A 12,766-nucleotide genomic window follows, 5' to 3' on the forward strand; every position below is an offset into this window, starting at 1 on the left:
GTAATGTATGGCCAACTTAACTCTCCATTCGCTGACTAGTCATACCATTGCAACATCATATTAACAGACCTGCTTAGAAGGAAAAAACCAGAAGTGTGCAAGTAGTGGTGTAACTCGCGTTTGTGGGGGCCCCCCTGCAGAGTGACGTCACTTCCAGGTGCACATGGCGGTGACCCAGAAGCAGCAGCAGTGGCATGCGCCTTTAGGTCCCCTCAGATCCCGGCAGCAGTGGGGCCCTTCAGAACTCGGGGGGGGGGGTCCTTATTTACGCCACTGTGTGCAAGGCATTGTGGGAACTGGAGTCATAGATAAACAAGAGTTTATTTCTGTAAATTGGCAAACTGAAAAGCCAAGAGCAAAGGACTGACAGAAATGGTTTTCAATTGCAGTTTCATTAAGAAATAACATTAACATGATTGAAAATGTTTAATATTATACTGGAAAGTAGCTTAAATTGACATTTTCTTGAATTATGCAAAGGGATTTTTGGGTGGACTTCCACTTTGGTCTGAGTAAATTAGAAAAGTAAGGTGTTAAAAATCTTGCATTTTCTGCCTCACACGCCTGTCTGCATTTAAAATTTCTAAACAGTAAAACTGTTTTCAACTTTAACCCCACCATGCAAAATGTGTTTCAATTTGGAAATAGATCTACTTGTTGGTCATTTACCAGATTTAGATATTTATGCAATTTGAGTGATGTATTCTTCCTCAACAGTTTCTATAATTCATGGACAGTGCTTTCCTATAATGTTGGTTTCTCTTATATGATGCCACAGGGTTATACATGCCCTTTGTGAGTGCATGCAGGAAACATGAGTAGATACCATTAGTACATATGTGATTATGTGGGTGTCTTTGCGTGCATGGGGCATATTTCCAGTCTGATAATGCTGTGCGTAGGAGCTGTGCTTGCGTATGGAGCTCTGTCTGCCTCAGCAGTGCAGCATCTGCCGTGTGATCTTCGGAGCTCTTGCTTTCTCTCTGAATATTTTAACACTGAGAATACTGCTATTACCATGGCAACCGGGAAAGCTCAGTCAGATGGATTCCAAGAGAATGGAGAGGGCAGATGGAAAAGGACCCTTCTCTACTTCTTGTAGACTGAGCATACAGCCTTGAGCTTCAAAGATCAGCACAAGATGGAAAGGGAGGGGAGCAGCTGGACATTATCAGACCAGATTTTCCACAGCAAATTAAAAATATATTTTCAGAAATGCTGAAATCACTAAAAAATGAAAGAGCTAGGACACATGTAAGCGTTTACTCCATTTTAGATGACTTCACCTTAAAATACATCAACACATTAAAATGGAGAGTAGAAAAAACACTAATTTGTCCTCAAAAAAACTGACTACAAAATCAAATGTCTTGCTGGTAAAGTCGCAGAAAACTACTACCCCTGGTAACTTTAAGGATAATGGCATTTGGGGTGGCTTGACAGCCTGTGCCCCCCAGCACAATTCAATGATGGTTATGAAGCCCTGTCCACCATGGTTATGAAGCCCTGTCCACCTGTCACCACTTCCAATAAAAATCAATACAAAGTGCCCTGTCTGATGCACATGCAGCAGTAACAGGAAAACCACTGTGTAAAAATGCTGAGGTCCACCAGTGACTGCTCCATATAGGGTGCTTCATTAATACAGTAAGAGGTGAGAGACAGGGCCGGAATTAGGGGTAGGCAGAAGAGGCACCTGCCTAGGGCGCAATCATTGGGGGGGCGCCAGGTGCCTTTCTCATTGCCCCCACCGGTTGTCATTACACGGTGGGGGGCAATGATCAGCCCTGTAGCATCAGCGTCTATGACAAGCAAACCTAATTTTCTGCTTGATAATTTGCAACAATCCCTAAACTTAGCTGCCCAAAACACACTGAGCATGTGTGTGGGGAGCTCTTGTGACAAGTTTAAAGGCCTGGATTTTAGGTTGGTGCAGTAAGTTCAGTATATACAATATGACATTTCAAGCCATTTTCATTTTTAGGGTTTAGTTCTCCTTTAAGGGGAGATATGATATATAAATATATAAGGGACCATATAATAATCCATCTAATGCTTTATTTACCAGTAGGTCCTTTTATCAGACAAGAAAGCACCCATTCCAATTAGAGGAAAGTAGGTTTCATTCTAAATATTTGAAAAGGGTTTTTTTACAGCTGTGAAATTGTAGAATTCTCTTCCTTTATCAGTTCTGGCATATACATTAAACAGCTTCAAGGAGATGTTGGATGGCTTTTTAGCAAGTGAGAAATACAGGGTTATTGAAAATAGCTCTTAATACAAGTTGATCCAGGGACTGGTCCCATTGCCATCTTGAAGTTAGCAAGGAACTTTTTCCCCCCCACCCGAGGCAAATTCGAGAAGTTTCAGAAGGGTTTTTGCATGCCTCCGGATCAACTAACATCTAGGCAGGTTTCACTTAGACATAAAAGGTTGAACTTGATGGACATGTGTCTTTTTTCAACATAACTTACTATGTTTTCAAGCCATTAGCAATACTCATCGGCTTACTGATGGAAAGTTCATTTTGAACATTAAAATTTGTTGTACTGAGACATCTAAGCACCTATGTAAATTAACAACTTTCTACTAAAAGTTATTCTTGGCAGTACTGCACTAAAATATTGGAAATGTAGCAATAACTAAAATGACTTGCAGTCGATTTTGCTTTTTCTAAATGCTTATGCCTCACACAGACTATCTATATAATATTTTAGCCCTGGGCAGGGATGGCCAGATCAGGCAAGATCTGTTTGTTAGCCTATATGACCAATCAGACTTCTATAACTTTAGGGCCAGCTTTAATTTGTCCAGGCATAGTTAGAGTCTAATGAAAGGGATCAAGATGAAATTTAAATATAATATAAAATAGTAAATCATTAGTATTGCACAACATATCACTTAGCATGAGCAATTCGGGAGGAAAAGCATACCTTGGTGGCCCATGTAGCACTGTCACTGGGCTCATAGTACACAAGATGTATTCGCTCCTCAGCACTTTTTTTAAGATTTGGATTCAACCCAAATTTTAGGGCAATAACATGTGGTATTTTGCAGCAGCAGGCAAAATGCCCCTCTCTGCGTGTTTTGTTGCCAAGTTCTGCCTGTCACTGCTCAGTGTGCTTCCAATAGTACATGGAAAAACCGCAAAAACAAAAACGATAATAAAAGCCCTATAGTGAATAAAGCCCAGGCGTCAAAGAGAAGTGTGGTTTCAGTGGATGCCAGGGCTGGTATGAGTCAGCGATACAAATGAATCTACTAGGAAAGATAAATACCACATAAAAAATCCTTTTGTTACTGTCATATGAAATCATTTTGTGATACTTTCTTTAGACATAGTATGCTTTTTCTTTACTGTATATTATATACATGATTTCCTTTGTAAAATGACACAATTAAAGGGGTTGTTCAATTTTGAGTTAACTTTTAGTATGATGTAGGGAGTGTTATTCTAGTTATTTTTTTTTTTTAATTTTAGTTCAGCAGCTCTCCGGTTGGGAGTTTCAACAGCTATCTGGTTGCTAGGGTCCAAATTACCTTAGAAACCAGGGAGTGGTTTGAATAAGAGACTGGAATAGGAGAGGCCTGAAAATAAAGATAAGTAATAAAAGTAACAATAAACCTTTAGCGTCACAAAGCAAAAGTTTTTTTTGCCGTTGGAGTCTGTGCCCCCCATTTAAAAGCTGCAGTTAGAGTTAGAAGAGGAAGGCAAATAATTCCTTCCAAATAATTGCTTAGAACTGGCCAGTCTATAACATACTAAAATTTAAAGGCTAACTTAAAAGGTAAACCACCCTTTTAATTATGATCTTTGCTAGCATCTTAATTAGTAAGTCCAGGTTACTACAGCACACTGTTATTGTGATTGCATAAAGTAATTTATTGGCTCCAGTGTCAGACTGAGCTGACAGGGGCCCACCAGAAAACCCTGGACCATGGGCCCACTCTCAACACTTTAATTCCTCCTCTCATCCCTCAAACTCTTTATTACCATAGTCTCTTTTCTCTACACACTATACTCTATTCTATCTATCAAGCTGCCTTGTTCCCTTACAGAAATAGGGAATAACCATGAAATAGGCTAAATAGTTAGAAGCAAGAGGGCCCACTGACACCTGGGCCCACCGGGAGTTTTCCTGGTATCCTGGTGGGCCAGTCTGACACTGACTGGCTCAAATGATAGGCCACGCTTGGGCTCTTTATCAAGCCTGAATTTACTTAAAACTGTGTTTTAGGAGCCTGTAAAGCACCTTCAGCGCCCCTTCCTCTGTGGCCATCTGCTTGCTTGTTTGTGCAGGCTGTTCCTGCAGAAGGGGCGGGGGAATACCAAACAGTAGTTACACCACTAATCCCAATGTAATTAGGACTGGACATAAGAGATAACATGACCAATACTTCACTTTTTGAGTAGTTTGTGTTTAGTATTTGACTCCCCAGTGCACTTATCAGGAAGAACTTAAAAATCAATGAGTTAAGTGCTCTGGCACACGGGGAGATTAGTCGCCCACGACAAATCTCCCTTGTCATGGGCGACTAACCTCCCCGAACTACCAACCCACCGGTGAAAATGTAGGTCGCCGGTGGGATGGCACTCGCTGCGCAGGCGATTTCAGCAAATCACCAAAATTGCCTCGCAATAGTTGCCCGTGACAAGGGAGATTTGTCAAGGGCGACTAATGTCCCCATGTGCCAGAGCCCTAAAACTGGAAGAGCAGTTAGTGGTTATGCTCTCTTAGGACAATGACACATGGAGCTACTTGTAGCCAGCTACAAAATGCCAGAAAATTCCCCACCATCGAAAATAAGTTGGTCACTGCTTCATACAATGCTGGTCAAAGAGCAGATATCAAATCTATTTAATATTCCTTTCATGTATTTGCATGTAAGTATGAGATTACCATAATTAGTACAATGCTTATTTCTATTTAATCTGTTGATGATATCCTTTTGTCCAGTTGAGCTCTTAAAGAGGTACTCCTCCCAAAAACAGTTTTTTGCACAATTAAAAAAAAAATTCCAACCAAAACATGCATTAATTAAAAAATGTCAGTGCTTTCATAATTTGTAAATATAATTGCTATTAAAAAAAGCATTTGTCTGGATTTTTATAATGCAATCCCATAACAATGTAACAGAAAGCAGCATGAACTGGAAGGAAGCTGCATTGGTTCAACAGACAGAACCAGACAACAGATATAAACAAGCACTTATTTCAATTACAAATCTGTTTACAAATAACTTTAAAACATACATAATTATTGCATATTGGAAAGTTGCTTAGAATTAGATTTTTTCTAGCTGCTTAGAATTACATTTTCTTTTATTATGTAAAAATAGTTTTTAGCAGACAACTTTTTTAAGACAACCACATGAAAAATGTACAGGGAACCAGTAAAATGTTTGTATCTTTTTTAGCTGCAATTAACTATGCAATAAGGCTAAATGTGTGATGTGCCATTTTGATGTACCATTCTGATGGTACATTCTGATAGGAGACAAATTAGCTTGTGTCTTTGGTTAGTAATTTGATGATAAATCCATTGTGTTGTTTTTAACATTAACTGCAATATATCCAGTCAGTATGCTCCAAACAAATGATTGTTTCTCTCAGCACTTCTCTACTTATCCTATGGGAATGGCTCCTGATGGGCTACATTTTTGTCAATTCTGTCGAGATTGTGATGTGCAGCTACTTATATATAAGATTATGAATACATTTACAAAAAAAAAAAAAAAAAGCTAACTGCACATAAAAACAAGTCATCAACATCCTCAGGGATCATCCACGTCCTTACACAAGTCCTCGTTCTGTCTCACACAGATCCTTCACCCACCTGCCCACCCAATTAGAAAACTCACTTTGCAGTCCAGGCACACATATTTTACATACTGATACAATGTCTAGTTATACCTACTGTACACTGAAAATTAATCCTGGCCTCTTAGGCAGGCAGGCAAACATCTCTTACATCCATATACTGTGGGTTGGCATAGCCACAGGCAGAATAAACACAATAATTCTCTAATAGTTGCTGTGGGTTACTGCATTAGGGCAACTTTGCAGTGTTAGTACATAAGCCGCACTGAATTCACTTCCAGGTATATATAGATTTTAATCTTTTTCTTCCCGATGGTGCCACACCTAAATGTTCTTTATTAATTCTGAATAGCGTGTTTTTATTTTATTTTTTTTGTCTAACAACTTCTTTCTGTTTCTGTAGAGCCGTATGGCAGAAAGTCTTCGCCTATTTGACTCCATCTGCAACAACAACTGGTTCATAAACACCTCACTCATTCTTTTCCTCAACAAGAAGGACCTCCTAGCTGAGAAGATCCGACGCATCCCGCTAACGGTCTGCTTTCCTGATTACAAGGGTCAGAACACATATGAGGAAGCAGCTGTCTACATCCAACGCCAGTTTGAGGACTTAAACCGCAACAAGGAGACCAAGGAGATTTACTCACACTTCACCTGTGCTACGGACACAAGCAACATTCAGTTTGTATTTGATGCAGTGACAGATGTCATTATCCAGAACAATCTAAAATACATTGGCCTGTGCTAAGTGTTCCTCTTGTGGCCCGCACAGGGAAAGTGGTGTGCTTATAGCCCTGGCCATTTGTCAGGGGGTAAAAGCAAACACAGAGGCAGAGGGCTGCACTCAGGAGTCCCCACATACTGCACTGAGAATCCAGTACAAATCCCTCACCTCTTCACCTGCACAAACTTTGCATTTAAACAGGGGAAGGCGTTGTTAGTATGTTTGGACCATAAAAAGAGGTCTCTGAAAGCTCTGGTCTCTTACTGGAAAGATGCCATTTTCTTCTCCCTGCGTCTTGTTCGTGTGTGTGTTTTTGTATGCGTCTATTTGTGACTGATTGGTGTCTGGAGTGTTAATCTATGAAAGAAATATTTCTGATTTCTTGTGAGTTTTTATTTTATATTCAGGGTGATTGAACTGCGCCAGGAAAGAAGCTGGCTGTAAGCTCACACATTTTTTTTGACAGGGGATGGCAAATACTTTCATGCCAACATGAACAAACAACAAACATATAAGGATTGTTCCACTTGCTTTTGGCATTTCTGTATGTGCCATAATTATAAATTATACAGGTTCATGTGCTTTATATTTTCCAATGACAACAAATATGTTGTGCATTTGCAACCGTCAGAGAAATGTGTGGTTGAAAATAGGAACAAATATGCAGTGCAAATGAAAAGCTTTTGAAGCGAGTGTTTGCTGGCCAATGTTTCACCAGGCTGGTCAGAATTTTCTACCACATACTCAGCAGCACTGTCAATAAATGTTATGCACGCTTTACACAATTGTGCAACATCATGGATATGCCAAGTCTAGAAGCAAAGCAGTGTTTGACAGGTTGTCTGCCAGAGACCTATTTTTCAAATATCTAAAAATCCTGCAGCAGTCCGAACAACATAACATGTTGTGGCTGCCAATATATGATTGCACTTGCTTATATACTAATTTAAGCTTTCCTTGGTGGTACTCTGATACAGGTTGAACCTGGATTATAGTCCACTGTGCAGATATAATGCAGAATAGGCCCCACCATGCCGCAGGGTACCAACACACAAATCCTGGCTTTGTAGCTTGTACCAGTCTATATTTAATGCAAAACTTTCCAATATATTTTTTATCTCCATGTTTACAAAGTAAGATAACACAACGAGTTTATGACTGTGTCATTTGTGTGTGTGTGTGTGGGGGGGGGGTTGTCAGCATGATTTTTTCCTTTAAAAAAAAAAAGAAAAGAAAAAAAAAGTGCGTCAAAATTTAAGGAACTGCTAGGGATCATCCCCCAGTGTGGATAAAACTAGGCTGCAGCATGATAAGGACACAATTATTGCAACTGTTGCCAGGGGGAAATCAATCCATAATAGTTTTTTTCCTGGAATGAAAAACCCTGTGGTAACAAAATGCCACATAGGCTAATGTCCTAATAAGTTGATCAGCTTAGGACCAAATAATTATCATGAACTCAGAATGATGTTCAGCAATTTTTAGCCAAAACTGAACAATCACCTCATTGGTTTGCATTTACTGACTCTACACAAAAAATTTTATAAGCAGTTCCTAAAAGAATTCATATTTTATCCTCGGGGACATGCCCCCTTCAGGCCTCTCCTGTAACAATGATTCTAATGTAAAGGGTTTCTCTCTAGTTGTAATAAGACAGGAGTGGTGCTGACTGACTCCAGCTTCCAATTCCTGTGATGTTTTTCATACAAAGAAAATGCAAAACCATTTCAACACATATTAAAGATGTGATCAAGTATTTTGATTTGTTAACAAACACTGGAAAAAATATCACACTGGCTATTTATTTTGCAAAAAAAGAAAAATGAAAAAAAGGAACTTTCAGCCTGTAAGTATTTAAACTGAGAACCAATGACTTTCTGACTTTATGGAGAGGCCTACCAGATTTTTTTTATTCTTTAGACTGGAGCAGTGTACTAAACAGGTTGTCAGTGGAGCAATATGAACAACCTCACACTTTGCTTTATGAATGAGAAAATAAAAGGTCCTGGGTAATAGCCGTGAGCCTTTCATTTGCCTATAATGTAAGGAAGCGGGGAATCTTTTATTTATATTCTTTCCTGGAAGAAGAGCTGCAAGTTCTGGATGTCTGAGTGAAGTCTGTGTGTAAATAAACTGAGGCAGTGTAAAGCACATCCACTTGGTATATAAAATGTACCCCTTTCCAGTTTCATGTGTAACCCCCAGCCACACAGTTCCCTCTTTAAAACACAACCACCTTAAAATGAGTGTATGATTTCTCTGCCAAGGGCTTAAATCTTCAGGCTCAGGGGCCTGCAGTACTGTGCTCCCGTCTCATGGTTCTACTCACAGTGCCTCGCAGGCTCCTTCAGCCCTGAAGCTTGATGACACTACAAATAATTTCATAACGGAAACTCCACTGGTGAAAGGGAAATAAAGATACTGAATGATCTGACCTGTGTTTTCATTTATTTATTCAATGGTATGGTGCCTAAAGCCAAAGTGGGTCTAACACTTGCAATGCATATCTATTTCACTGCTCCATTATTTGCTGGGAAACATACAAACATTATGGTATCCAACATATAATCTTAAAACCATTTCATTTCTGTAGCCATAAAATATCCCCCCCTGTTTATCCACAGGGTTTTAGCACAAGTCTAAAACCCTGTACTGGCACTAATTCACTGCTCTTTAATGCCTGAGCTAAGCCGAGAGAGTGAGACAAGTCTGTTGCTCTGTTAGCAATAAGAGAAATGTACAAAGAGAGTGTGTGAATAAGAATACTGCGTGAATAAGAATATATGCTTTTAAGCTTCTTGAACACACATAGCCATACATGGCCCATACCCCTGGTACTTTGTCCAGTGCCCCTTTGTAACCTATATCACATAGAAACCTCTGAAATATTATAACTAACAAATTATAAGCCAAGTCTCCATGGGCAGGCCAACAATTTCAAACAGATGTTGAGTAGATTTCACCCACTGTTTATACCATAGCGCTGCTCCCATTTACATCTTCACAATTGAATTCTTAGGGTGATAATGTTACTGTACTTATGGTTATGTAATAATGCCATTTTTTACATTAACAGTCCAATGTCCAGCACAACCAAACTGAAATTCTACAACTCCCTATACCTCTTGGGCACCTTCTCCAAATTGCACAAAAGGGTGCTTAAAATAGCCCCTTGTTTAATTCTACAGGTTATACCCATGGGAAGCCATTTGGTGTTGCATTTTACGGAAAGACGTTTTTTTTTGTGGTAAAAAATTGAACATTGAGTTAGCATTAAAAAAGGAAAAGCAGACGGTAGCATGTCCTAGCAAATCCCAGACCGAGATACTGTTAAGCTGGCCATACACGCACCGATAATATCGTACTAAACCTTGTTTCGTACGATATTCGGTGCTTGTATGGCATGTCGGCGAGTCGACCAATATCGCAGGAAGCTGCTGAAATCGGTCGACTCGCCGATCGGCCAGGTTAGAAAATTTTGATCGGGCGTCATAGAAGGCGCCTGACCAAAATCTGCCGTCAGGGCTGAATCGGCAGAAGGAGGTAGAAATCCTATTGTGTCTACCTCCTTATCTGCTGTTTCAGCCCTGAACGATGTGTGGCGGATCTGAAGATGTTTCGTGCGACCGATGGTCGCACGAAACATCGTCAGATTGCCACGTGTGTGGCCCCAATTAGAAGTAGTCACAAGGTTGGAGCTATACCCATGCACAGTAGGTCAGGTTGCATAGTGCCTTTGTTTGTCCTTTTCTATGCAATGTCTGTCCTGTCTCAGTAGGGAGGCCCAACAGGTTTAGGAATGTCATAAGGAACTCTTCTGTGGTTTAAGTAACCATTTGCTACCTAAACACTTAATTACTTATTTGTTTGGCCAAACTTGGCCTCAGCTTTGCCATCATTTACATTTCAAAAAAATTCAGAACATTTAGAATAACAACAGAAGTAGAGCATGAATATTGACTTACAATTCCCAATACATGAGATAAGAGCACAGTAAAAATCAAATATAGTTAATTCCTTAATGAATTATATATTTGAAAACACTTAAAACAATTTCTATGTTAAGGCCAAAACTTATGTAAATTATTCTAAACTTTGTTTTGGGTTTCTTTTTGTAGGAGCACTGTAATTTGGAGAAGGTGCCCCGGAGATACTGGGAATTATGGATTGATGCCGTGGGATTTATTGAGTTTCAGTTTTGTTACACTGGACTAGTAATTTATATAGATAAATATGGAAAGCGCTCCCACTTCCATCTTCAGATTCACATATGTAATTGTATATGTAATCAAAATATGTTATCCAGAATCCAGAATGCTTGGGAGCTAAAGTTTTCCAGATAACGGATCTTTCTGTAATTTGGACCTCCATATGTTAGGACTACTAGAATATCATTTAAACATTAAGAAAACCAATCCTATTAGGTTTAATGAATGTTTAAATTATTTTTAGTAGACTTAAGGTATGGAGACCCCTTATCAGGAAAACCCCAGGTCCTGAGCATTCTGAATAACAGGTCTCATACTTGCAAACTTGTTTCCTTTCCATAGGAATGAGCGTCAGGCAATGATACATGATGCAGAGATCAGAAGACAGATTTAATAAAAATTGCATTAAATATTATTTGCAAAAATTGTTCTTGCTCAAGAACATTTTCCTCACCAAACGCAGGTATCCCTACAGATGTGATATGAAAATATGAAAATTTATTAATAAGGTGAGATTTTTTTAAATTGTTTAAACTGGTAAAATGTCTTTTAAGCTATTAAAAAACACATTACAGTACAGCTGAGATGTTAACACTAAATTCAGCCAGCTGTAATATGCACACAAAATAGCCTGTCACTGAGATATTACAGAGCTAGCCAGCCTTATATGCGGAAATTTGTTCATAGTAGGACAAATGAGTAGATGGGAGCAAACCTTCTTTTCTTAGTCTACATATAAAATGCAGTTCATGTAGTGGGGGCCCTGAAAAGTTTTTGGTTGTGGGGCCTGGGTAAGACAAGTTGTGACACAAAACAGTACGATTCTTTTTTTTTTTTTTTTGCGATGAACTTTGTACTTAAGACCCAGTGTCTTTATACATCACACCCCCCACAAAAACAATACATATCTAAAGACTTTAGAATGGAGCTATCATTTTTTTCATTTTTTCAACACAAAAGTGCATAATCTTTTCTCCTATGAGTATCACATGTAATATTTATTGGGATACTTGACCACACGGATAGTTCAAAATGGATAAACATGGCTTTATACGCAAAACATACAAACAGAATTCATGTAATGTAGGTTACGTGGAGATAGCTTGACAAAAAAAAAAAATCTACAAAAGAATAATAAATACTGTAAAATCTTTTTTTTCCCGCTGACTACACTTTTAAACCTGTAGTTCTAAAATCAAGCAGCAATTTTGCATTGGAAAAATTCTTAAATTGGAATTATGTCAAGTGGTCTTTCACGGGTGCTTTTTTTACAGCACATAGTAAACTGTATTATTAAACTGTACAAATTATACTATGCTGATTTTAGCTTATATTAAAAATGCTCCTAATTCACAGATCAGCACATTAGAAGCAAAGTGATCTATTTTACAAACAATTAAATTAGAGGATCTATTACCTGCAGGGAGCTCAGACACCATCTCAAAAGTTTTATGCATGTTCTGTCTGCATATAACAACAGGGTCATCCAGAAGCTTGGATATAGCAGGGATAACGTCACTCTTCAGAATTCCTTGCCTGACATGAGAAAGATAACAAGAATGTGAATTAAGTATTAAAGGACATGTCAACCCCAAAAATATGTTTTTGCCTAGTAAAAGAAAACATGAGCCTAAGCAACTTTCCAATATGAGTGTATTAAAAAATGTCAGTGCTTTAAAAATTATTTGTAAATGTAATTGATATTGAAAGCAGTATTTGCAGAACTCCTGGTTGTTTCTTTTTTAAACAATGTTGCAAAGGTTAGCCCCCTCCAGCAAGTCAGGTCTGTCAATCTGCTGCCTTGTGTTACATTGTTTCAAGAGTTTTCAAGGACAGACAAACACTGCTTTTAATAGTTATATATACAAACCATTACAAATTTGTAATGCATGTATATTGCAAAGTTGCTTAGAATTTTGGTTTCTTTTATTAGGCAAAAAAATATTTTCTACGTTGACTTGTCCTTTAATGCAAAGTTTGCATTATGTGAGGTCAACTAAAGAAAAAGAGTTA

General features: G+C 38.6%; 2 protein-coding genes across 2 annotated transcripts in view; one reads left to right on the forward strand and one right to left on the reverse strand.

The window, feature by feature from the left end:
• gnaz (guanine nucleotide binding protein (G protein), alpha z polypeptide) overlaps positions 1–7,772 on the forward strand; it is a 46,640-nt gene extending 38,868 nt beyond the window's left edge. Inside the window, 1 exon segment of the mRNA NM_001079121.1 lies at positions 6,225–7,772. Within this exon segment, the coding sequence (NP_001072589.1) occupies positions 6,225–6,569 (345 nt within the window). The 3' untranslated portion in view covers positions 6,570–7,772.
• Positions 1–12,766, reverse strand: part of rsph14 (radial spoke head 14 homolog (Chlamydomonas)) — a 102,197-nt gene that overhangs the window by 73,268 nt on the left and 16,163 nt on the right. The window contains exon 4 of the mRNA XM_002931916.5: positions 12,171–12,289. Coding sequence (XP_002931962.2) covers positions 12,171–12,289 — 119 coding nt within the window. The remainder of the gene's footprint in view (positions 1–12,170; positions 12,290–12,766) is intronic.

Source organism: Xenopus tropicalis, chromosome 1, assembly GCF_000004195.4.
Source record: "Xenopus tropicalis strain Nigerian chromosome 1, UCB_Xtro_10.0, whole genome shotgun sequence".
NCBI classification, from domain to species: Eukaryota; Metazoa; Chordata; class Amphibia; order Anura; family Pipidae; genus Xenopus; species Xenopus tropicalis.